The 27631-nt window shown below is 36.7% G+C and overlaps 1 protein-coding gene across 1 annotated transcript; it reads right to left on the bottom strand.

Annotated features, from left to right (window-relative positions):
• Nucleotides 1-903: 903 nt before the first annotated feature.
• On the bottom strand, nucleotides 904-14492 carry LOC130436726 (uncharacterized). Its single transcript, XM_056767665.1, has 8 exons — nucleotides 14384-14492; nucleotides 11507-12551; nucleotides 8775-8912; nucleotides 7908-8068; nucleotides 6491-6659; nucleotides 5648-5711; nucleotides 5258-5357; nucleotides 904-1500 (listed from the first exon to the last, which is right to left on the bottom strand). The coding sequence occupies exons 1-8, from the start codon at nucleotides 14447-14449 to the stop codon at nucleotides 1468-1470; spliced, it is 1776 nt and encodes a 591-aa protein (XP_056623643.1). The 5' UTR covers nucleotides 14450-14492; the 3' UTR covers nucleotides 904-1467.
• Between the last annotated feature and the right edge of the window lie 13139 nt (nucleotides 14493-27631).

Raw genomic sequence — 27631 nt, 5'->3', positions numbered from 1 at the left:
AAATTAGCTGTTATGAAGAGCAGATCCACATAATGAAATTATGCATAGAAAAGGGTAAATAACACAGGTAAAATTGCATACTTAGGTATAGAGATGGCAACAGCATTTATTACATATTTCAAATAACACAAACCTGTTATTGATGACATACAGCACTGGTTCTAAATCCTGTTTCTGGAACTCACAGCACTGCACATTCACATGAAGCTAATGCTTTAAACCGGGTGTGTTTTTTATGGTGTATAAAATGTGCAACGACATGTTTCCCCATGATCAGGATTATGAACGACTGACCTACAACAAAATATATATACTGTAAATCTAATCTAATATCCGATGGCCAAGTTGTTTTTACATGAGGGTCAGATGGTGATCTTAAAGCGATACTTCACTTGTTCTGCTGAACACAAAATTATAGACATTTCAAAGACTGTAGTAACGCAAACAGTTCAGGAGCACTTTCGACTACAATTGTATTTTTTCCTATTATGGGAGTCAATTGGGGGGCAAAATCTGTCTGGTTATAAGCATTCTTCCAAACATCTTTCTCTGTGTTCATCAGAACAAAGAAATACACTTACAATTTATATTTAGAAAAACTCAAAGGTGAGTAGAGATGACAGATTTTCACTTTTGGGTGAAGTAGCCCTTTAAAGTGAAAGTTCTCCTAAAATGTCATTGCAAAACTATATGACTTTCTCTCTTTTGCAGAACACAAAAGTATATTTTGAAGAATGTTGGTAACTGAAGGATGATGGTACCCATTCAGTTGCATTGGTTTTGTGTATATGCGATAGAAATGAATGCATACCATCATTGTTCGTTTACAAACTTTCTTCTTATCTTCTTTTGTGTTCTGCAGAAGAAATAAATTCATACAGGTTTCTAATGACAAGAGGGTGAATAAATGATGACTGCATTTTCATTTTTGGGTGAACTATCCCTTTAACACGAAAATATAATTTGGGGCATCTGTTTAGGCAAATGACTGCCAGTGGCCTAATTCAGATATTCAGAGTTTGTGGCCAGCATTTGTTTACTTGGAACACAAAATATAATAAAATATTGCCAGATGTTATATTTACTAGATTTAAATACTGTAGATCTCGACACTATCTTCCACATTATTCTTGTGTTACAGCAGAAAACAAAAAAGTATTCCTGACTTGACGGTCAGGTATAGAGTCTTGAAATATATCTTGCATCTATCAATTTATCTTCCCTGAAAAAGTCTATTACACAGCACGCATCTTTTCAATTTCAGGTGATGGACACAACAGGGCACAGAAACGCATCTATATAGCGCACGGATTCACCTCAGGTCCGGTAAAAGGTGTTTTATATTTGGAACAATGCATCAGAAAACCATGCTGTGTTCTCGTGAGGGGGCTCCAAAGGTCTTGCTTGTCTTCAGTTCTTCGCCTCAGGCAAGGAGATAGGATGTGAATCTTTTCAACATACTCTCAGTCACTGCCTTTGAAGGACCTGATCCAAAAGTTTCTGTGGAAAACAAGGAAAGGGAACTTTAAACTAAAGAACAGCCAGCTATGCAACCTCCCTGTCTGAGGCACCTGTCCTCTCAGGTCAAGTACAGTAAAAATAAGGTAGAAGTGATTGTGTAATCTGCAGATTACCCAGAATTCTCTATTCCAGTCCCCTGGGGAGGACATCTCTCCTAGGAGACATGACAACCTGCTATCTGTCCTCAAACCACACCAGGCTATCATGTATTTTTCCCCCTCAGAGGTATTCGTTTTATTTTCTGCATTCTTCCCTGTTCTTGACTACTGTAGCTTTGATGGAGTGTTCAGCTGAGTAAAATAAACACTTCATAACAAATTGGATAAAAAATGTGATTTTGATGTTTGTTCAATAAACAACCTATCTGCCAACAGTTTATGAAATAGTTAATTTAAACTAGTTAAAAAGTCTTAGTAATAATGTAACCCAAATAACATTAAACAACATTAAAAGTAAAAGATGTACAAAATATTAACAAAACTGCATATTTTGGCCATACAAAAATATATAATATCTATAAAAAAAATTAAATATCATTTTCCTTGTTCCAAGGATTTTTCTTTAAAGCAGCTTAGCAACAATACACATTAGCAAAAGTGTTTAAAAAAATGTATCCCTCTTTCTAACAATCTCCCCAGCCTCACCTATCTCTCTATCTTTGGCCTGACTTCATCAGTCATTTATCACTGTTACACAGAGCTGCAAGCCTCGGAAACCAAGGGCCTTCTTGAGAGACAATGAGCCACAGACACTTCATAACAAACTATCAGCCTCACAGGAGCTGACACCCATTAAAACAACACACCGAGACAACAGATCTCTCTATACTCGTGGACCCAAAAAACTGTCGTTTCGGGCATCCTGGGAACAGCCTGTCAGTTAAGACTTCCAAAATACCAACGAAAGCTGTCCTGTTCTGGAATTCAACTCTCTAAACATCAAAACATGGAAATTAATGTCGACACAACACTCCTAAGTGCCATGAGCGAAGTATCAGAACCACGTTTGTTACCAAGAAGAACAAAAGGAAATCATGAATAAATCACTGTGTTGAGTTGAATTAATCTGGAAATCAATAAGTGGTGTGATGAGTTAAACTCATCTGCTGAGTTATGCTGCCCTCTGCAGGAGGAACAGGAAAGTACAATCAATGTCTTCAAACAGCAGGTTTGAGAAGATGAAGTATTTCATAAAACACGGATAAACCAGAAGTATTTTATGCTCTGGATTACAACTTTCTGCAAAATATGCAGTTTTAACTAGATTTTGAGTCTATAAATGCCCTGACACATTGGTGTCTATAAAAAAAGAAAGTCTAAAGAATCGTAAGTAATTTTCTCATGATACACTATAGAACATTAAATAACCAACACTGAATTACTACCCATTACAAAAAATGCTGCTTCTGTCACAAAATGTATGTTTAAAAGACATAAAGGAGCTCTATGCACCATTTATTAACGAATAGAAAAAACATACAGACATAGTTATATAATATGTAAAAAAACTTTTAAAATGGAATTTGAGTCCCAAAGTTCTTCAACATTTTGTTAAATACAAATTGTGTTAATACTTAAGTACTAAATACTTTTTTCCTAGCGTAATACATTTTTGAAACAGAAAAATCCTATTTTCTTTAATAGGGTCTTTGCACGCACCCTCATCAAGAATTTATTAACATTTAAAAGTTTTGAAATATGAAGAAATTTCACCAATTTGATGACAAGTGAATCCAGAGTTTTTTGGGACGACAGAGTGGTTAAACTATATATTCTATAAATACATGCCCACCCTCCTGTGTCATTTCAAACTCATATGATCTTTTTCTTATGGAACATAAGTGGAGTTGTAATCAAAATGTAAAAGCTCTATTTTTGTCTATGGTGTTCTCTACTTGTTGGGATTTGAGCCCAGGACTCATCGCACACTATATAACCTGAACCACTAGACCAAGATATTGTTGTATAATACATTGTTGTGTAATATTTAAAAAAATTATCTCGCCCAGGGCAATTGCGTCAGGACCGTTTGTGGTGCTCTCTAAAAAATAGGTGCATGATGCCTCTAAACGTAATGGCTCTGTCACATATGATCATTTCAGCAATGCTGTTTAGAACTGTTGTGTTCAGACTCTCAGCATGAATCCACCTTGTGAGCCTCTATATCGCTTGACACCTCAGCATGGCGGCAAAAAGTTCAGCAAGGTGAGATCAGGCAGTCTGGCACCACACAGCACCTGCTGTTTGTAACCAGGGGGAAGGTTTTCAGAGACCGGCACACGTTTAATCTCTGCTGGTACATTTGGGTTGACAGTTCTGGCAGAACGCATTACGAGACAAAAGCCTCAGGTGTTTTTCTACCTGCGGGGGTCATTAAAGGTCACTCTAGAGGTCATTTAAAACTGTGGTTTTCAACTAGTGAGTCACAGCAAAAAACAATGGGTCTGCTCTTATAGAGTGGTGGAAAAACTCTTTCAACTATAAACTATAAAGAAAACATGTAAAAAAAAATATATATTTAGTCTGAAATGTTATTACTTTTGTACAGTATATTGCTGAACTACACGGAATAACAGCGGTACCCATTGACTTACAATAGAAGTGAATGGGTACCACCATTGTTCCGTTACCAACCACCTTTAAAACATCTTCTTTGGTCATACAGGTTCAAATTAACAAGAGTGTGTGTAAATGATAACAGAATTTTCATTTTTTTGGTGAACTATCCCTTAACTTAATCTAGATCTTTAAAAAAAAGGGTGATCATTTTTGACATGTTCAACTAACCGAGCATGCTCTTATAAAGTTTCAATCTGTTCTGCACCAGCTTCATTTCCAAGGTTCACCCAACTATTTCAGGCCTTCACTTTCAATACATCTACAATGGCTGTAAAATCAACAGCTGTGCCCTACTGAGCTTAATCAAGCTTACAAGACAAAAGTGTTTCTAGCTGCAACCTCTGCTCCCATGTGACCTGTAGGGCAGAACTGGACAAATTTGGATCTGATCAAACTGTCCCAGGATTTCATTCAAAGCTAAGTAGAATATCACCAGTGGAGCACACATTATAGTGATGCTTATGAAATATGTGATTAAACCATGATGATGGATATTCCGCAACCTGTTCCCTTATTTGGAGCATCCATAATTCACATTTATTAAACACAAAAAAGTTGAGGAAAAATAAAAATTCTTATGACTAAGCATCTTGCTGAACTGAATAATGGATTTGTTTTGGTAAAATAGAACAGATGTTTCAATATAATAACAGAAACAAAGTTTAGCAGTAATATTGCGTCACAAAAACATTCGGATATTAAAGAGATAGCTGAGCCAAACTGAACATTCTTTCACTATTCACTCACCTTCTTGTCATTTTAACCTGTATGTCTTACTTTATTCTGCAAAACAAAAAAGATGATATTTTGGAGAATGTTAGTAAACAAAGCTGATAGTCCCCATTGACTTCTATTGTATGCACACAAAACCAATGCATGTCAATTAGGACCAACGATTTTCTGTTACCAACAATCTTCAAAATATCTTCCTTTGTGTTCTGCAGAATAGGGAGTCATACAGGCTTGGGTGAGCAAATCATGACAGAATTCACAGTTTGTGCTGAACTTTCCCTAAGTTTAACAGTATTTCTTTACAATGAAAGCAGAATGAAAGAACGTATTAACATCTCTAAGCCATATAATTCAAAGAAGCTTTTGTGTGAATAATAACACTCAACCTTTTTAAAGATCTCCGCCTTCATTCTGTTGGTTTGAGACACCAGTTTCTTCTTCTCGTCCTCCTTCTTCTTGGTCACTTCCGGAAGTTTTTTATAAATCCTGCAAGCAGGATCAAGCATGATGGACATATAATGGCGGTTACAAGCCATTCTGTGTGAATTTCATACAAAAGAGAAATAAACCAAGTTATGTGTAAATGTAAATGCTTTTATCTATTATGTTTCATCCGATCGGGGGGATTTTTATTCCAGTAAAGGGTACCATAAAACACTGCCCTTATCAGCAGGTCGTCATAATGTGTTCCTGTGCTGATAAGCATTGGTGTCTTATCCTGAGCATGTGCAATGTTGTGTGTGCGTGTGTATTTCTCTGAATACTAGAAAACGAACCGTCTTGATCTCCATTGCATCTCTTTGCCTGAGATGACTCTGTCCCTGGGTTTGAAAAGGTTATCTACAGAACACATTAAGCAGAAATAGAATAAAGAATGGAAAGGTCATTACAAAGCTTATTATCTAATTTCCCGTTTTTCTTCAGTAGCATTTTTGGAAAGATCATCACATTAGCTGGGGCGTAATTGACTTGCTTGCTTTGCTTTTATGGCCTTAAATCCTAAAACATCCTTCTGATGTAAGAGCTTATGAACTAATGGAGTCGCAATAAAGCCCATGAATAAGAACTGTTTCACATTTTTAATTGCATCCCTATTGGGAAATCATACCAAGGCCAGTAGGGGGCATGAGTTAGTTGCAGTGACACCAAAATAGCTGATTTACTTTTTAAGATGCACTGTGCATTCTCAACAGGGATGCGATGAAATATGCAGAGATCTTGATTGTATCTGTTAGCTTTCTATATGTCTGTCCCATCTCACGTTTTGTGATATTAATAAAGTTTAATGCACCACATGTCACTGCAGCACTCAAGTATGTATTAGGCACCATGTTTCTCTGTGAATGCATGAACAATGTGCCTTGCTGCAGTGTGTTTGCTCTGAAACTGTGTGGTTGTTACAACTGTTCTAAGGCTACGTCCCTATACCAAATGTTGGCACATTTTGCAGGGATTTGTTGCACTGATGCAATGTTAACAATTCAGTGTTACTGTGGATGCCTGATGCCTGATTTGGGTTACGACAGCTGCAATACTGTGACTGCATTGCTGCAGAACCACATCCGCGCTACAGCTCTTTCAAGTGCATCCAGTACAATAATGAAAATAAAGTACCTTACCGCAAAGCAGGTGTGGCTTGGTGCAGTTACGCCTAGGCATAGGCTGCTCCATGCCCTTCGAAAATTCAGCCCTTTGTAAGTTCCGCCTTTGAATGGCCCTCTGTTCCAATCGCCACACCCGATTCTGAGATCGTGAGATGAAATCTGGACGAAACAACTCTAGGGCCTCCTACGTACATTTAGATTCGAATAAAAGGTAAGATGTGTTTTGGCACAATGGTGACACAATGGACTGTTTAGGCGATATTAGGAAGGTAAGCTCAATTCATGGGTTCTCAGTTGGATTTGGTTTCCAGATACAGATTTTAAACCGGAAAACCACATTTGTTTATTATGCAAAAGAAGATTTACATTCATGCATATGCCAGATGCTTTTATAAAAACAATACAATTAGGTTTACCTTGTGATTGAACACATGAGCTACAGGAATCACCCAAAAATGAAAAGTCTGTCATCATTTACTCACCCTATTGTCATTTTAAACCCACATGACTTTCTTTCTACTGCAGAACACACAAACATATATTTTGAAGAAGGTTGTGTCATCATTGACTGGCATTATTCGCTTACTATCATACTTCAAAATATCTTCCTTTGGGTTCTGTGAAAGAACGTCATTCAGTTTGAAATGACAAGAGGGTGAGTAGATGATGACACAATGATCCTTTTCAGGGGATCTATCACTTTAATGAATCCAAACGTCTTACTAATCTAAATGTATAGATACTACGTCAAACTGAATTGTTTACATTTACATGTAGCAGACGCTTTGGAGCGACTTACATTTCTTTATCCTATACATTTAACAAAGGTATTTGCAATCCTCTGGGATCGAAGCCTTGCGTTGTTAACGCAATGCTCTTACCACTGAGCTACAGGAAAGCTTCGTGTTGTGTCAAAATTCAGAATTATCAACTTAAAAATTACAATATTAAAAAATCTGATTGGCACAAACTATGTATATCCAAGCTTTGAAGGATTCTGCATTAATAAATGTAATACATTTCAAGTTTTATTGCACATTATAGTTTTATTCATGGTTTTTTGAGGAAGTGGGTATGTCAATTGCCCACTTTGGAACCTCCATAACTTGGCAGGTTTCAATTGTAAACTGATATATTTTAATTGAAATCACAGCCTTTTAAATCAACAAAAAAAATCAAAAGCATTTTCTCCTTCGTTTTAGAATCTCATAAGGCCATTTATTTTGCCCCCTAACTGCCCAATTATATGGTTAGTTGCATTTTATTCTTTGTTTCTACCATAAGTCCCTGCTGTCACTAAAAATAAAGACCTGTGACCTGTTTCTGTGTAGCAACCCACCAGCTGAGAACCACCGGTCTTACAGACGATTAACGTGACAATAATCCATACTATTAATGGGCTGTATGGTTATGGGGGAATATAAAAGCATACCCTTAAGCTAAGCGACTGGAGTTTAGTGTCATGCTGGTCAGGCCTGGACACGCAGGTGCAATTAATCAGATGAGGAGAAGCCGACCACTCTTTAACTCTCCTGACTTTCTCAGCAGTGTCGGAAACCTCACCAGGGGGACTCACACGTGCCCGAGAGACTCCTGTACGGACAAATAATGATGCTAGCTTATTGCCCTAGCATGCACACTTGCTGTTACACACGTTTACCTGAAAACACAGAAGCGGTGGAAGACATACAAGAATTCAGATGTTATACTAAAATGCACGCATCATAAAACAACAATGGATAGGCATTTAAAGGGAAAGCGTCTGCCAAAAATGTCTAAATGAAAATCGCACGTCAAGGCAAATCTTTTAAAGAACGTTGATAACCAAACCCAAACTGGATCACAATGACTTCCATTGTATGGATACAAAACTGAGACAATTCTCTAAATATCTTCCTTTTGTTCAAATGAAAGAGTCTTAGACAGGTTTGAAATGACGTGAGGGTGAATAAATGATGACAGATTTTATTCTTGGGTGAACTATCCCTTTAACTTCTTTAATCTGACATTTGTGCGAGCAAAATGGGTTAGGGATTTGTTCAAACTTCAGTAAATTTGGGTCTTCCCTAGAGACCATATGGGTGCAAGCTGCATAGCACCATGGCAACCGCTCCTGACACCCAGCATTGCAAAAAACACATTTGTCTAGACAGTCTAGTAAAAATCTAGTATGTCAACTGCCAGCTGCAAGGCACATATTTAACATGCATACATCATGCACATGTATGAAGCTAATAAGAGAAAAATGGGGTTGATTAGTTATTGATTTAATGTCACGCTGAATCAATGTTATACTTACCAATTTGTTTTCTTAAAGTGTTGCTTGAAAAGTCAGGGTGGGTTGCTGTACACTTGTGACGAATTTGTTCTACACTGATCCCAGATGAAATACTTTTGCATGTCCAAGTGTAGTCCACCATCTTATTTAAAACTGTTTCTAAAATAAAAAACGTTATTTTTCAATGCAATCTTTTCTAAGGCACGGCAGAATCAGAGAGATAAACAAAGGGTGTTGCAAAAGTGAGGTAAGGAAAGGTATATAAATAATAGATAAAGATTTTCCATGCCTCGGTGTGTGCTCGCTGCAGTGGTACCTGGTGTTAGTTTACCAGTGGCCAGTCATGCAGTCGTGCCATCACATGCCTCATAGAACATGCAGATCACAGTGTGCTGCAGTGAGGATGTTCTTCTGCGACTCGTCATGGGGAAATTTGTTTAACTGCAGAATGTGCACCAAGAGCCATACCAGGCGAGGAAGAAACTGATAGACTTTCGGTGCAAGGTAATGTGGAGTCAATGATGCATCATCTCAGATGTAAGAAGATTGAAACTCATCCTATTTTATTTATAATAGCGCTCTCTCTCTCTCTCTCTCTCTCTCTCTCTCTCTATCTCTCTATCTCTCTAGCTCTGCTGCTTTCTCTCCCTTTTTAAAAATCTATCCCGGTTTGACTGTGCATCCACTGTTGTTGTAGGAGTCTGATCTTGAGTGTAGTACACAAGGACGGATTTTGTCCTATGAGGTCCCCGGGGCACCAGCCTTTTTTGGGGCAACCCTCCAGTAACGCTAACGGTTTTCGCCAGGATTTTAAAACAGGTGAAAGTGGAGCATATGATATATGATATATATGATATATTATGAAATGGTTTATATTTCACTTGTGCACGGACAAAAACTGAAATCATGTAGTCTGTGTTATCTTACAGCATGATAACATTTTACTAAATATTAAGGACAATTGGCCATTATTTAATGTGTAATTTTTTTTAAGGATCTATTGACAATATAATAAAACATAACTATGTCTTCTAACTTTATATAACGAAGCGTTATGTTTTTATTACTCTAGAATGAGCTATTTCTATCTACATACAGCACGGGTCCCTATACATGAAATTCGCTATGTTGATGCTACAGTAGCCCTAAACGGGCAAACTGCTCTACAGAGTGTGTTTTATAAATACGTTATATCCTTCGGCAAAAACGCGAAAACATTATGACATCTTAGATCTTTGAGAGCCACCGTAGTGCTTCAAAAGGGAGGGGTGGATTGAGCTGCCTCACCGCTAGATGCTGCGTACACTGACACAGTTATTTTTTTAAACTTTAAGCAAAGCACAAAAGAATTACCAAAAAAAAGTCTTCGGTTTCCAATAAATAAAGTGTTGAAGTGTCTTAGCCTGCTGAAGTGATAACTGACCTCATAAGCAGACTAAGAAGGTCTAATATTGTTTGGTTTCCGCTTCAACTTGGTTTGATTTTTTTTAAATGACTCAATGGAATTTATATATTTCTAACATTCCATGAATAAAGTGCATAAACATCCACGCCTTTAAGCGCCGCTGTTTTTCAAAAGAACATCAAAGCTGCGGTAATTCATTCATACGGAGGTGTCTGGAACAAATTGCTTTTCTCATTTTACAAACAACATTATGCCAACAGTCAATGACACACTTTCACGCACCGTTTGTCTACAAACACATTTGTAATGTTTTGTTTCGGAGTGTCAGGACATGGCCAACCTCCCATCTTGAAGCCCCTGCCATTTAGAGGCCTTTGGGCAATGCCCCCCTTGGTTTATGCGGAAACGGGCAGTAAAAGAAAGAAAATCCATCCTTGTCTGTGCATAGCAAAGTAAATTCCAGACTACCAGAGTCATCTCCATATCAAACACAGATAACACTATGATCCTCTATTTTGCTTTAGTCAAGAGGCATCTTATTATTCCTAGATCAAGACTCTCACAGTTAAAAATCCTAAATCCTGCCTCACAGCTAACTTCCTAATAACAGATTTACTTCCCTTTCTAGATATTCTGCCGTGCACTGAAAATCACAGTATCTGCACCAGATTAAATTTACTTTGCCATTTTGTGCCAGTGGGTCTTTTTCATCTGATTGACCCACTTGAGCTTGCGATGTAATGTTCTATATAGGGCTGTCACAGATCTTCACAACACGATTATCGTGGCAAATAAATCGCAATAAAAATGCTATCACAATATCTATCAAACATAAATAAAAGAAGCTCTTAGTCATTGTAATATTTATTTATGTCAATTTTTATTACTTTTTTGGACAATGAATGACACTCAAAATTTGAGTGTAGAGAGGATAAGAGGGTGTGTAACAATTATGAAATGATCATATGTGTAGTTTAACATGACATCAGTAATCGATTATTGTCAATCCCGCTATAATATTATGTCAAAAAGGAAACCATTCCCCATACCCTACTAAGGTCTTTCAAAAAGTCTTGTTATGGCAATGCTTTTTTGTACTGGAGCTTTTTTCCTGATGCATTCTTATTCTTTGAAGGGAGGTCATCTCACAATGAATGATTGGTCAATCCAAAAGTGAACAGCCAAAGTAGTAGATGTTGAAACCAAATAGCAAGGATTTCACACAGTGTGTTCAGAATAGCCAAAGTAGCGGAAACGGGCAGTAAAAGAAAGAAAGAAAATGAAACGAAGGGAGACAGAAGAGATAAATTTGCATGGCTACAGAGGAGCAGGGAGGTGATCTAAGTACCTGAACGCTGGCTGAATGCCTGTCTGGCTCTTAGATTGCTCTGCGGAGGCCCTAAGACATCATTAGCCTTTCCATTCAATCTGAAGGCAGCGGAAGATGAGTGGCACCTTGTTCTGAATGGCAATGATGTTAAAGTGGAATACTGCATGTTGGAGGCAGCGCTCGTGTTATTCCCGAAGGCACTAGTGTTGAGGGCGGGAGTATCCATCAATGGCTGGGACGGCTTTTCTTTTCCATCAATGCCTATGCTCGATATGTCCCATTCACTGTAAGACTTTTTAGGTTGAAATGTTACCCCCAATTTATCAGAAGTCTGATTACATCTTCTGAGCGAAAGGGAGAGAGTAGATCTATGCAAAGTCCCATTGTATTTTTGAGGCTGTCCGAGAGGGATCATGAGGGATTTGTCTAAGTACAGAGTAGACCTGGACAGCCGGGATGGCAAAACCTCCAAATGTGCGCACGAGCGGAAGAGTCTAGCAGAAGTCTTTGAGGAAGACGAAGAGTCTGTTTGGTCTGTCTTACTGACTGAATATTTTCCTGTTGGATCGTCAAAACTTGGAATGATCTCACTAGTCGAATGTTGTTCTGAGCTTTCATTCACCGTCACTACAATTGCCTTGCGTCTTGGAGAGACCATAGTGACACTAGGCCTTGCATGTAGGGTTCTACTTTCACTGTGGGCTGTAAATGAAGGGGGTTTCCTAGACATTTTCACATGGTTATTTCTTGAGCTTGAGTAAGCCATTCGATCCCTGTTAGGAGATAAACTCCGGGCGGTAATGGTGACTGAGGAAAATCTAGAATGTGGAGTGGGGCTGTGTAAGCATTCGAGGGCTTCAGGGACACTACGTGTCCGGCTCAGAAGTAAACAGCGACTAGGTGTGATAGTTCTTGATCTCCAGGGTTCATCATATAATGCATGACCAGATAAAGAGGCAGATGTATTCCATTCTCTCGATGGGTTCTCCCCCCCAGTTCTTGGACTCGTCCATGGTGCTGTGGCATTTTGATGGACATACCAAGAATGCTCATTATCCACTGCCTGTGAAGTATAAGACCTTTAGTGACCAGAGACTTCATCTTTAACAAGTTCATAAACTCTTTGCAAACAGCATATACTAAATTCATTAAAAGAACATTCTGGGATAAATACCACCCACTCTTACAAATGAAGGTCCAAAAAAGGGGCCTCTGCAGTTATGCTATAGAAAAAAATGTTGGTTCCCCAAAGAACCATTCAGTCGGGTTTTTACAAGAACCGTTTTAGAACCTTTTGTTGTTAAAAGTCTTTACAGAAGCATTTAGGCGTAATGGTTCTTCTATGACATTTTGTAGCACCTATTTCTAAGAGTGAAGGACCTTTTGTGCAACAGAGAAGTTTTGTGAATATTAAAGGTTCTTTACGAAACCATATGGCACAGAAAACGCATTTTCAAATGTATATAAAGCTGTTTTTTCCTCTCTACTGGAAATACATCTGTGGAAAAAAATAGGAGACTATTCCAAATTTTCATTTATTCAGCATTTCTAGATGTTGTGGCCATTCCAGTCCACTGTCTGTAGAATTTTGACAAAATCAAACCCAAGGAGTGAAGTCATCCAACAGCAATGTGAAAGACTGACAGTATGACAAGACACATTGAAAACTGTGATAATAATTTCACATAAATGTTTTTTTAACTTTTCTTAAATATATGTACAAATATTACTGCTGTATTGCTTAAAATTAATTATGAACTGCCAGTATTTTCTTTGCAGTATTTAATAACTGAAAAAATACAGAGCATCTTTTCTGTTATTTTGACCTGTTTGTCCAGTTTTCATGTTCTGCAAATAAATGCAAACAGAAATTTGGTAGAAATATTGTTGGTAGTTCACACTATGAAAAAAATATGATCTTTTACCTAAACACATTAATAGTACATTTTTACATAGAAAGTACAAATTTGAAATGGTCTCTTAATGTTTTCCGCAACTGTATTTAGGATTTGTGCATAGTTGAAAACAAACAGAAAAAACGAGTTTACAATAAAAATCTATTAGAAATGAAATCACCCCTGTTGATATGGGCTGCAAACCATCTCTAAAGGTGCTTTGAATAAATCAGATATATTTTTGGTCCTTTATTACACCCCTCTATGAAAATGAATTTCACCCTGAGGCTGAAAGGCAGGTTACTGTAGATAGGCTTTATGATGAGGAAATCACAGGTCCTCAAAAAACAATCAGAAATTATGCATAATTATGTATTTAGAATAATAAATAAATAAATCTGTGAGACTAAAGTATTTTAATGCGTATAAAAAAAGGTCTACACATCAAAAACACAGTGTAAGACCGAAAACTGTGAAGAAGATTAAACATTAAACAAACTCTGCATATTAGCAGAAACCTTCAGCGGAGACACTCAGAACAGATATCCTAAGTAAGAGAGTAAACAGATGTGTGCAGGACATTATTATTAATTTACCCAGCTGGCATCCTAATTCCATTTCCAACGCATGGCTGCTGATTTACGGGAAAGGCCAAACAGTACGACAGTAAGTGTTGTTTTCACGTACAAAAGCCAACCTGCAAGTTTATTATAACTACCAGAAATTAAGCACACAGCGCGAGAACAAATATGTTTACAACTGATTAAGTTTTGCTATTGTATTCTGTACCCCAGACTGAAATGATGAGCAATATTCTACACTCATCATTTATTATTGTTAATGTACAGCAATTTGTGCGACACAAATGTCTTAAAAAATCAACAGTGTGGTAATACAGCAGGAAACTATGAACAGACAAGCAAATATCTTTAAAATCCTCAAAAAGATAAATAAAATACAATTGATCTAAACTGTTCATTGTTGGTTTCATTCCTCTTACCTCACAAATATTAGGTGACGACTGATAAGGGCATCTCCAACCTTTGAGCCGCAGGTTTGAATTCATGTCTCTTACATGTCCAGCTGTGGGAAAAGCAAAAACTTCTAAAGAGTCAACCATTGTATGTTGATCACAGATCAAAGTACAGTATGTGCTTCAAAATGAAAACAAGCTCGCCCGAAAGAGCGTCTCCCATGTACCATACTATGCAAACCAAAAGAAAGCTTTAAAATGCAGACGGGCAAGTCGCATCATGACATCTCACATGGTTTTCTTTCTCAGCAATGGGACCAACTCCCAGCTGCTTACCTTAAATTCAAATATTCATATTATCGTCTGACCACGCCACTATTTGTTTGTTTTCCTGTGTCCTAAACTTGTTCTTCCAGTTTTGCTGTAGCTTGCCACAGGTACATTTTCGTGGATATATCTCACTTACTGAACACTGAAATCCTCCGACAACACAGCGTTTCTCCTTTTGTGTTCACACTGTGGTTGCCATAACAGCTGTCATCATTAAATTATTCAATAGCACAACAGTGGACATCCTCTATCACCGTCCAGCAAAGACTTCTGCCAAAGCAGACATTAAAACGCCATTCAAAGTTATTCCAAATGCAATAACTAGTTGTAAATTCTCTTCCAAGACTCGTACCCTTCCTTTGTCAGATATGTGATGACTGTGAACAACGAGGTCATGCACTTTAAACAAAAACTTATGCAAAGCACACTACTATGCAAACCACGCTTCTGAACGCTGAATTTTCCATTAATTTCCCCACCCAGCTGCAAAACTCATTATCTTATTCTCCTGTGCTGCAGCTCCACAACCGAAACACCCAGTAGGAGAAAAGGAAGAGAACCGTAAAACATTTTCTCTAAAATAGAAAATTAGGCATTCATTGCCTTTGTTTTTCTGTTGGTTCTGCTTTATCTGTGTTTAACCAGAGAGGGGAATTGAACGAACAGCTGATCTGTCTCTGAAGAGCTGGGCAGTATTGGATGTGCTCCTCCACTATGACTGATTGGTATCATCAGAGGGGGCCGAACAGTCGCAGCTCTTGGCCTGATCTGTGGATTCATATGAAAAATAGGGGGAAAGACTCGAGAGGTTGCACAAGTCATTGATGTCCATCTGTGATGAGATGGTGTGTCACAAATTTAGAAACGAATAGCTATTTTCATAGTTCTCTGTAGGAGTAGAGAAATTTGGCGTAATGATGAGTATCTTTCAATTTCATTTTAGCTTTGTCTATAACCACAGACATCTACAATATTATAGTAACGTACAGTATATCATCTATAATCTACATCAGGGGTTTACAACTGGAGACCGAGGAACCCCAGGCGACCTCAAAAAGGTTACCAGTTTCCGACAAAGATTAAAGGATGTGACATCCTCATTCGATCATGTGATATGAAGCATGTCGCTGGCTATTCCCTTCATACTGCCGTTCAGCTGAGAACAGTATGTGGTCTATGGAGTGCTGCTTTTGTTCCACAGCTCATTGTGATAGGTGAATACACTAATTCACATGCAGAGGGAATGGGACGGTGCCATGGGGGCATTGCAGCTGGGTAGGGAAACATCTCCAAGCACCATCACACACAAATAAACACATCACCAGCCAGCTATGACAGCAGGGGAGGCACAAAGAGAAGAGTCTGGCAGAGAGACTCTCTGATTGACTGTCTATTTGTGTCAAACCATCGCTGCTTTGACTCAAAGGTGTTTGATTATGATCACAGTATAGCCACTTGATTAATGTCTGTTGTAATATGGAAGTGTGGTTTTGTAATGTCTTACTATGAAAATGAAACAGCAAGTACTCATAATTGCTATTTAAAGTGAAACGCGTCTATTTTTCATCAAGTTCATTGCAGAGAGCATCAAACGTAATCAATTAAAAGTTAAGACATGCTGAACTAAACTTATGGTTTTGTTGATACAGCAGCTTATAGAATTTGTTTTTGCATACAAATCTCTGCATGAATATATTTACAAAAATCCATAAAGTGATAGCTTACCCCCAAATTTAAAATCTTTCATCATTTACTCACCCTCTTGTCATTTCAAACATGAATGACTTTTTTTCTTCCGCAGAACACAAAAGAAGATTTTTTTAGAATGTTGATGCGCCCCATTCACTTGCATTGGTTTTATCGTCCATACAATAAGTGAATGGTCGGCGTTGCTCTTTGGTAACCAACCTTCTTCAAAATGTTTGTGTTCTGCAGAAGAAAAAAAGTCATATAGGTTTGAAATGCCAAGAGAAAGTAAACGATGATAGAATTTTTATTTTTGTCTGGATCACTTTAAAGCTGTGGTCCGTAACTTTTGCTTCTATGTCACCATTTCTGTTTAAAACATTACATTGCAGATTATTTTGTGTATTTATGTTAGCGATGTCAGGCAGTTTTAAATGCAGATCTTTAGGTACTTGCTCAATAACCAAAAATGTGCAGATTGCAGCTTTAATAAAAAAAATCTAATTATTATTGTGTACAATAATAATGTACAGATTAATGGGTTTATAGATTAGGACTAGATTATATGGGTTATTTTATTGCTGTACATTTAACCAAAAAGGAAAGATTGCAGCTTTAATAAAAAATTCTAATTATTATTTTAGACTTAATAATCAAAGAAATACAGCCAACAAATAACCACATGGTTATTATTTCTATGGTGTTTGATGCAGAACTGGCTATTTTGGAGAAGATTATTTTTTTCAATACTTTCATTTGCAATTTAATCAATTCAATGACTACACACTTTTAAAAAAATAGGTGCTTCAAAACATTTCACAGTTCCATAAAGAACCTTAAACATCTGAAAGGTTTTTTGTGTCGAAAGAAGGTTCTTCAGAATATAAAAAGGTAAATATGGTTCTTCAAAGAACCTTTGACTGAATGATTCTTTGTGGAACAAAAAAATATTCTTCTTTTGCATCGCTGTGAAGAACCTTTTAAGCACCTTTATTTTTAAGAGTGCACTAATATTCTAAAATGTGATAAACATTAAGGTGTGTTCAAACTTTTGACTGGTAGTTTACTTGAATGTTCAGTGTGCTGAGGCTGAGCTTCAGTAGTCAGAACAGTGCAGTCAAATACTTTAAAGTCTGATGTTTAGTCACTTGATCAAATAATCTGCTGGAAGGGCAGATCAACACATTTAGATGCTGAGGCTCAAAACTAAATTCCACTGATCCTTCATCGCACATCAGATATTTTTGGACTTTCATGCACTGCAGACACGACCATCTGCAGGCCGGAGAAACATCAAACAAAAGCGTAATGCTGAGTTACAAAGCAAATCTCTTCGTTCATCAAGATTTAATAATGCTTAATCTTCAAATTGTCTTCTCTTTTTAATCTCTCATTACATACTTATTGTATTGATATTTAAAATGAGTTTGTACGGTTGAAGACTAGACTGGTTTACCCATGTGTACTTGTTTTGTTTTGGTATTGCTTTTAGATCAAATGACTTGTTGGTATCTATGTAATTCAGAAACACAATAACCAGCCTTACAATCCTGAACTCGTCTTCAAGATGTCACTAAATCATGTAGCAATAAAATAACCCATATAAATCCCCTATGTCACCATTGATCTTCATCATCGTTATCTCATTCCACCATATGCTTACAGTTTCAGGAGAATTAATACAGGTAGAAGGACTAATGGCCACATGTCATATCTGTGTTGAGTGACTGAGTCAGGTTACATTCATGTGCTGAATTTTCCCTCAGGCAGTCAGAAAGGAAAACACACCTGCAGGGGGTTGCAAAACAGCAACATTCCACCAACAGTCTCATAATCTCATAGAAGCCCCTCTTCTAGAGTGTGATGTTTGCAGTATGTAATGCTTGTGAATAATGTATTTAGACTCACTTTGCATGTTTATGTAAAGTCTGTCCAAGCAGTGCCTGATTGTTACCTGAGACAATTCTCAAAAACACAGAGAAAACATTGTTTTGATAATAATTTTACTGTAAAATCACTACAATACAGTTGAAATAACTAAAACAATAGTTAAAGGGGTCAAATGGTGCGTACACGTGTTTTTCTGTGTCTTTGGTGTGTTGTATTAGACACGCAAAATTGCAAAAATTTGAACAAAAGATGCATTCTATCTAAAAGCGAATGCACACTCAGACCTGCCTGAACGCCATGTGTAACCTAACTCCCATAAATCTACGTCAGTTCCTGGTATGATTTGACTAAAACCGCCCAAACGTAAATGCAAGTAAGGTGGGTGTACCTGTCTGTACAATCGCTTTGGAACCTGATGTTCCAAATATGGTAAGAGGCGTTACATTTCCATCACACGCTTCCAGTATTCGACTCACTACGCACTGGTTAACTGGCCAATCGTAGCACACCTTGCTTTTCAGAGCGATTAAAAAGCTTTGTAAAAAATCTGCACGTTTCAGAGAGGCGGGGCAAACAGGAGATACAAACATCCACGGTATGTGGAAAATACAGCGTTTTTGAACCTTAAATCATGTTCCATTACATCTAAAACAAAGGATAATATTCGTTTTAGCCATTTATGCATAACACAAAATTGATTTTCAACATTTAAGCATATAATTTCTAGGTCGAAATATACAATATGCCTTTAATGTCGAAATTTAAGAAACACGTACTTTCTTTACTTATATACTTTTCCACCTTTTAGAATAATTTGAGTGGGAATTAAGTTGTGAATAAAAACATCTTAAATGAATCAAAACTGATTTTGCATTTTCAACGTTGCCACCCTTTGATTAGAATTGGAAAATCGTCCTGTTATTAGCTAATGTCTGTTTATTATTTGGTATACGTAAGATATCGACTGTATAAATATATGGTTTAGTAAAAAAATTTATGAAAGAAATTGATATGTTAGCACAATTAAATTCTGTATGCAAATGTAGTTTCAAACATTTAAGTATACCTTAAACACACCTTGACATTAAAAGATTTTTAAGATCATTACAGTATAAACATTTCAGTCAAGTGTTTCTGAACTTTTGACTGATACTTTATTCAGTCGGGTTGATTCAAATTTTGGATGGATACTATAAAATACTATAAAAGTGGGCTTTAAATATCTCTACAATCAATTAGTTACCATTATAACCTATATTTAACCTATAATCATTTAGTAAAGATACCTACACTGTTTAATTGTTGACTTATAAAGAACTAATTGTAAGTATTTAGCTAAATCTTATTAAAGCTAATTTCATAAATGCCAATTGCGTTTGGATTCATAAAGTACCTGATTCTGTGTTGACATCTGGTTTCTGGTCAAGTGTTACCCCACAGCGTAATTTCTCAGATGCTCTACATTAAACCTATGATGTCCAACTGCATCTGCTCCCTGATAGAGGTTTTACTCACTGGCACAGCTTTTTTGTCAAATTGTTTCTTTGGTTCCTTTAATCCAGTTTGGTCTGGAGGTCTCCAAGTCTTTCTTTGTGACCACCGCTCAGCCCATTCTCAACATCCCAGAGGAATAGAATGATTCACTGTAGCCAAGTCTGAAAGGTTTTCCCACTTCTGAGAGATGTGCTGGAGCCCTGCTCATCAGAGGAACACCCGTTACGGAACAAATTTTGGGCTTATACGGCTGGGTCTATTCACTTTTTGTCCAAGCTCATTTGTACCTGAAGGATATTTGCCAGGAAGAAATCTCTGAAATGGAAAATTAGGTAAACCCTCTTGGGAAGACCTGTCCTTCACAGGCTTGTTTCTTCTCCCATCCTCACAATGTGGTCGAACTTAGAAATCCCATGAGGTCTCATTCTGGATGCTCTGTGTCCTGTAAGTCTTTCCTTATTGGCGAGGTCAATGTTATTCTGCCTGTTGCTGCCTCACGGTACGTTTCGTTCCCCAGCACAGGATCAGATGAAAAAGTGTCCAATTTCATCCCCTCCATTACACAACAAAGCTTTAACTTATTCATTAGTCTAGGGTATCATTTTGGCACAACGGGAAATACTGAATGAGAATTTTACTTCTTGCTTTACACAGTTGCTTGTCTTTGGGTTTTGGTGACCTGGTTTAGATAAAAGATGAGAAGAGTGCAAATCAGGATGCAAAATATACAGAAGGAAAAAAGTACAAATTTGCATGATGTCTAGAACATTCAAGATGTTTTGGCATTTTTCTTGTTTGCTTATGTCTTTCAATATGCAACACAGAAAGTATACTGTGTCAGATAACAAGTTAACACAGAGTTTTTAACATAGAAGATTAATGGGTTCACCTAGGCTAGCTTAGTAGGTGAGGGAGAAGGTAGAAAGCTTACCTCTGCATTTTTGATGGAGCAAAAAGCAAATTTAGTACCTGTGCCCTGAGGTAAACCAATCATTTTTTGCACAACTGTTTATGTCTTTGCAAATGAAAAATGTTCCCATTAAACCTCATCCAGGACAACTTGCATATAGCTTCTTCCTTAAAAATGTAATTCTATTAGAATTTACTACAAAAATCACCAAGTACTGTTAAGGGTTTTCCTTTTACCTCTATCCACCTTATTTTTGGTGTAAATGTCGGCGCCGCCATAGTTGAGCTGTTTGTAATTAGACTTCCGGTGATATTCCAGTCATGCCAGTGAGACAAATGTAAGTTTTGACTGGCTAGTTAATAACTATTATGGAACTCAAAGGTACAAGCTTACTGTGTGCAGTTACATGTTGGCATATTAGCAGGTAAAAACGCAAAAAACATCTACGAATCATTAGTTTCTACCTTAACCTACACACCAGAGCTGACTATGGATGTCGCTCACCCTATGATCTGCATCCATTATTCATTATTATAGGACAATTCACCTTCATGACTAGAATAACTAATAAACATCATTCAAAGGCAGACATTTATGGTGAGAGTGACACTTGATGTAGAAAAATATCATTATATATCAGAGATTATACAAAAACAAAAAATATTTCGCACAACTCAATAAACAGCATGCAAACAGTGGTATAATAATAACAGTTAAAATTGAGCTGTTAGCATTTTTACATGTATTTAGGAGTTTAAAGCTTAACAGGCGAAAGCAAACATTCCTGCCAGCAGATCGCGGCTGCATGACTAGGATAACAGTTACAGGATTTTACATTTTCATTAATTTGGCAGTAACTTTTATTCAAATCACATTTAACATTTTGTCAAAACGCAAAACAGTTGCCTACCGATAGCCTAGTTTACCAGGCCATTTTACTATGAGGGTTAAAACTGAAGTTAACAAGGGAGAGAATGAACAACATGAAATCATTTTTATTTAATAGACATCAAAACTCAGTTATTGGTTAATATGTTTTGATTTATGTTTTTAGATGATGGATGCTGCAGCTCGGTGTAGACGTGATACAAGAGCAAATAGGTATCTCCATTCTTCCGTTATTAGTCGTAAGCATCCAGTAATGTTTGCTTCACTTTGACTAGGATTCACAACTACTTTTAAAAACAAAAAATGGTGGTATTTATCTTGTACACATTTTGACCGACTTTTCCATTTATGATAACCTAATGTAACGTCTCTGTCAATTTATTGCTGTGCTACCCGACAACTTATTCAATTCAATATATCACCATATACAGTACATCATCCCACTTCATCCTCTCAAGAATACAATATATCGCAGGTGGGAAAAAAATATTAACCAGATCTATTTTAATGGTATTTTGTACATGCTCCCGCTCCACCGGCCGGCTAATAAAACGGAAGTCTCAAGACAAAAAGGAAGTATGTCACATTGTTTACTTCCGCGTTAAAAAATAAAGTGGATTATAGTTTCAAAATTGCATACACTAACAAAGAAAAAAGAATCTACTTTCATTAAAATATATATTATTACTTGCCCAATTTATGGATTGCTAAATTGCACTCAAGCGTGAAATGTCAAATGTTAAAAATAATTATATTTGATTTTCTCTTGAGCTAGAGTAAAAAAATATTTTAGTTTGAGTGGAGTTTTTTAAATCCTTAAAGTTTTGTCAAAGAGGATTAATTTAAGATTTTGTTAGTTTTGAACTATGGTTTTGGAGAGGCTATTTAAAATCAAGACTGAGTATGACAGCTATACTGAACATTTGCAGATTTGCAGAATCAGCTCCAGTGTGTTTCTAATCTCCATGGTGCTAAACTTAAATTACATTGCCCATTTATTTCACTTACTAGCTAGAGAGATGGCTGGTCATCTATCCAATCAAAAGTGTGTGTATCCTATGTTTGGTCTTGACAAACACTTGCACTACACATTCTGTTGTGTCAATCAATACATTCACATATACATTCGCCATGTTTTCATTGTCATGTGACCCGTAACGTTACGTTTGTTGACGTTTGCCATATTAACAAAACTAGCTAAAATAGCCTACACAACAATTTAAACAAAAGCAATTTATTTCTTTGTACACACATAATTTACACACCGGTGTTTTTATTGTTTACCTTTCAGATTTTTTTTCCATTTTTAATTTGGCTGCTCCTCATTTCCTGCAGCCTCGTGGGACAGAAAAGTGATGCGTAACGTTACGCACGTAAGAATCTCGCCGGAAGCAGTATTTTCTTCTCGTCAGAAGCAGTAGGCCTACATTACTGTTTTATGAGAACTGAGGATATCCACATAATAATAATTTAGCACGCTGGAATTCTTATATTATACAGTATGAAAATAAGGTTGTTTGAAACGGGGATGCACAAGAAGACGGACGGACGGTAATATTGTAGCGTTTTTGTGTCAGTGTTGGATACACGGTTTGCTTTGCTATGTAGACACGCAGACTGGAACGCGCCACCAATCTTTTTTTATAGACATATCATTTTTTTACAAAATATTACGATACATATTATAGAAAAATGGCAGCGTGAAGCCATGCAGTAAATTATATATTTGCAGTAAAAAAAAAAATGATTGGCCAGTGAAGAATCATTTCCTGAAACCATACAGTAAATCAAAGTTCAGTATAACATATATATAAAAGGCTATAAAATAGTTCTAAAATCACATACATTTGTAAATATACCACATAAGTGTTTCTCAGAACCAAATTAAATATACATTGTAAATTACAGTGTAAATAATAGTATTTTCTCATTTACCTGTATAGTGTAACTGTAGCACTGTTTGTTTTCTAATGCAACTTAAAATGAAAACAAGTGTTGTTCAACTATAACAGTAATAATATAAAACTATGTGTTGTATTCTAGAATTTCAGGAGACAGATAACAGGCAATTTATCTCAAGACCATGTATTGGGCGGCTAAAAATGACGTTTTGCCTTATTTAGGTCAACTTTGCCTTATTGATGACCTTAACGGTGTGAAGAAGCAATTGCCATTCAACAGCCACACCTTTTTCATAATAACATGACCTCATGTTATGACCTATAAATAAATCCTATAATAAACCCAGTGAGATGTAATGGGACTCAAAGCATTTTCTTCAGTGGTTCAGCTGATGTTGGTGTTTTACATTTATAATCTATATATTTTTCAGTTCTTGAGAAATTTTGATTGAGGTGTTATGGGAATTTCTGGCAGGAGTTTGTGCTCTAGGCCTAGGGAATACAGGCTGTGCATCAGTGACCTTTATTATTGTTCTATCTTTTCAAAGATCTTTTATCATACCATATATTTTCTCAGCATATATTTGTATTTCCCATATTTTCCCCTTGCTCCTTTTATCTCCTTTCTGTGTTTTGTCAAACTTTCTATCCAGCTGTCACATTTACGACCGCTTTTAGTCTTCTGTATATAACTTATGACAGAAATTCTTACATTCTGCCTGTCTCCCTCTTTCCTTTTCATTTATTTTCCCCCGCCCAGAGGTTGTGACAGATGTTCACAGAATTTATTGTTTTGGAGAGACCTAGATATTCAATCCTCCATCTGGGTAATTAGACTCATTTTGTAGGTAAACTCCACTAATTGTTTTATAGTTTTGCCTGATAAAGCAGTTTCAAGAATGAGCCCAGATGCAAAAATGAGTATTTGCTGAAAATTCCTCGCTTATATTTTCCCATTTCTTCTACAGATTCGCCTTGTGAGCAAAGTACCTTTTTAATAAATTTAGTCTGCTGCTTTTAAAGATAATGAAATGAGTAAATAGCAACAATGTACAGACATGCAGAGAAACAAAATCTTGTGTCTCACAGGAACATGATGTTACACATATAACATGCCATATAAATATAACTCATACCTGGCAAAAATTACACAAACTCTGTCGGTGAAAAGACATTTAAACCAAAGACTCGCAGTTTGATTTCATTTAGCACTCCTGAATGCTAAATGATGGATAGTCACTTGAGACACAGTAAGCTAAGCATGTTCAGAATTCCCTAAGGCAATATGTCGATATAACCTATTCTTTTCTCCTGCAAAGGCAGTGTCTTCATAAGCCCACTTTAATAAATTGGATATAGGCTGATCATTCAATCACAGTGACATTGGGTTGCTTACATCTACTAGTACAGTGTACTATAAAGACGTATTTTTGTTTTCTATTCTCAATTCAGAGAATATTCTGAATATTCTAACGTGTTTATGTTTTAAAGGTGTTATGCGTAATAGTAAGGGAGATCTATTGACAGAAATGCAATATTATACACATCCCTGTAATGTGTTCAGAGGTGAATGAAGACCTTACATACTGAAGCGTTATGTTTGTATTACCTTAAAATGTGTTATTTCTATGTTTCTACAGTAGTCCTAAATTGACAAACTGCTCTACAGAGTGCATAAAAATACGTTATCTCAAGGGTTCAGGAACGGTTTGAATTTTATTGATTCCAAGTCCGATTCTGGTTCTCGATTTCGATTCTTACAGATTCCACAGTTGAAGTAAAACATTTACTGTAGATATCAACCTGTTTGGTCATTTAGCCTGCTTATCGTGTACCATTTTGTGTATATACTGTGGACACACTGAAACATGTTTTTTCTGATTACCGTAGCTGAATATCAGTTAGATATCATTATATCTCGCAACGCATGAAGTTTTCTGAAAATATGCACACAGGAATTGATACGAGGAATTCAAATTTGAATCTCAAGTATTCCTAGCCTTTCGATTCCGATTCCAGATTGGAATTGATAATGATTTTTGATTCCCAACCCAAGTTGTCTCCTTCAGCAAAGAAGCGACAACGTGACGACATCTTAGTCCAGTGTCAGCCACCGTACTGCTTCAAAAGGCAAGGGTGAAGTTAGCTGTTGTTGCAATTCACAACCTCACCGCTAGATGCAGCTAAATTTAGCAAACTGGACCTTTAAGAAGCTTAAACCATTAGAATCGTTTTGGCATTTTGGAACTGTTCTTTTTTCCTCTTATCCAATGTGTTTAATCCCTAAGATTTAAATAATTGTGAGAATAGTAATCCAAATAGCCTGCAGTGATAGACATGGTACAAATGGGGGTTGTTTGTTTTGCGTGTTTTATGAGTGAAAGAGTGGTATGGTTGCTTGTGGAGCTTTCAGCGTCCGCGTTTCACAACGAGGAAGCTTCCGTCAAACACTACTTTGAGGCAACCCATCAAAATAAATGTCCTTTATTTGAGAACAAGTTACAACATTGTTTTTAATAATTTCGCCCTCAGAGTATATTAACTTACTTTAGCTAATTGAAGTAAATGTGGTAGTAAAATTATAACTTGTTTTTACATATAATGAAAAAATATTACTTAAGTATTTAAATAGTTGTTCAATTTATGTAGACCTAAATCCAGAAAGGAAAAAATAAATTCAGTCTGCCAGCCAAATAACCATAGTGATGTAAAGTAAATATTTTGAATTACTTTATGATATGCTTCTATGCACATGCTAAGTGTCATAAGTGGTATATGCTTAGGAACACACACACACGTTTTGTTATGTGGGATTTTCTGTTTGCTCCGAAGCATTTGTAAACTGCAGTTCTAAAGCTCAGCTGTAATAAAGAAAATTAAAATGTTTAACATCTTTTCACATCATGTATTTTTGCATCAAATTGTAGAGCATTGTATCGATGACATTATTGATAAGTACCGGTATCGATAAACAGTTCGATATTGGTATCGAAATAATCTAAACGCTATACATCTCTGCCAGTCAGTGTGTAGTTGATGTCGATATCCAGTCAATAACAAAACTGTGTATAGAGGGTATGCACATCACTTTCCCTCATGAACACGGCAAATCACACTCCCTTGAGTGGCAGGACACTCAGCAAAATGGCTACAATATAAGAAAACGCAATTCCGCGCAAACATATCAGTGTCCAAGGACACCTGGTTCCTTTGTAAGTCGTAAGTCGAGTCCAACTGCTTTTAATATCAGCAAATAAATGCGTGTTTTAGTGCTGGTTTCTTTCTTTATCATATTGAAAGCAGCCATTTTGCTGCATGTTTTACCACTCAAGGGACCGTGTTCTGGTGCGTTCACGTTGGTAAATGACGTCAATGCGTATCCTCTATTCCTTCATTCTTAACCAAACATTACACTACAGTGTGGATTTTTTCTGTCAGTGGCATGACTTCAAGTGTGGATGATATATATCTTGCTGTAGTCCCTTTGATAAATATGGGATCAAAACCTGCTTGTTAAGATCAGCGGGTACCAACCAAAGAAACTTTGTATTGAGGTTGCCAACTGCTGCTTTCTGAACCATTCAGATGAATCATGACTCGTTTCATAATTTTTGCTGCTGCTAACTTCCATTCACTTAATAAAGGAATTTAGTAACAAATTTAAAATCTTGTACTTCAAATAAATGAATGTAGCTGATGGCTCATCTTCAGCTGTATCCTTGTCCCTTATTCTGGCCTTTGATCCATTAGGTTTTTCAGGAATCTATTCGGTTGTGACCGATCACACTTTTTTTGAGGAAGGGTGTGGATTTATTCCTCGAGGTGTTTTCTGGATCTATGCTATCATGCTGTGATGGATGAGCCTGTGAACCTTCATCCAGAACCAACAATTTTGTTATAAAACCAAGTGATATTGAAGATGAGCTGTCGGCTTAGGTGGCAAGGGCTTTATAGAGCCCATAGGAATCGGATGGAAGGATATTGTTATTATAGGAACATCTATTTTATGATCATCTTTACTTTGCTACACCAAGACTCTGTGTGTTTCTGTCCAAAATAAGCGCTGTCTTATATATCTGTTTCTGTCCTGTTCTCCCTGGGAAGTTCTTCCAAACACTCCAGAAATCTAATTCTTTTTCACTCGTTTATACTGTTTTTGTAAAGCTAAGCTTTGTG

This window comes from Triplophysa dalaica, chromosome 15, assembly GCF_015846415.1.
Source record: "Triplophysa dalaica isolate WHDGS20190420 chromosome 15, ASM1584641v1, whole genome shotgun sequence".
NCBI lineage: Eukaryota > Metazoa > Chordata > Actinopteri > Cypriniformes > Nemacheilidae > Triplophysa > Triplophysa dalaica.
This window is presented reverse-complemented; position numbering and strand designations above follow the sequence as displayed.

Bases quoted from the DNA above. Each gene is read 5' to 3' on its own strand.
- LOC130436726 (XM_056767665.1), bottom strand. From the start codon at position 14,449: ATGAATTCAAACCTGCGGCTCAAAGGTTGGAGATGCCCTTATCAGTCG. The intron at 12,552-14,383 runs GTAAGAGGAATG...TATACTTCACAG, and splicing joins CGTCACCTAATATTTGTGAG to GCAGTGGATAATGAGCATTC. The intron at 8,913-11,506 runs GTACTTAGATCA...TTTTTATTTTAG, and splicing joins GGCATTCAGCCAGCGTTCAG to AAACAGTTTTAAATAAGATG.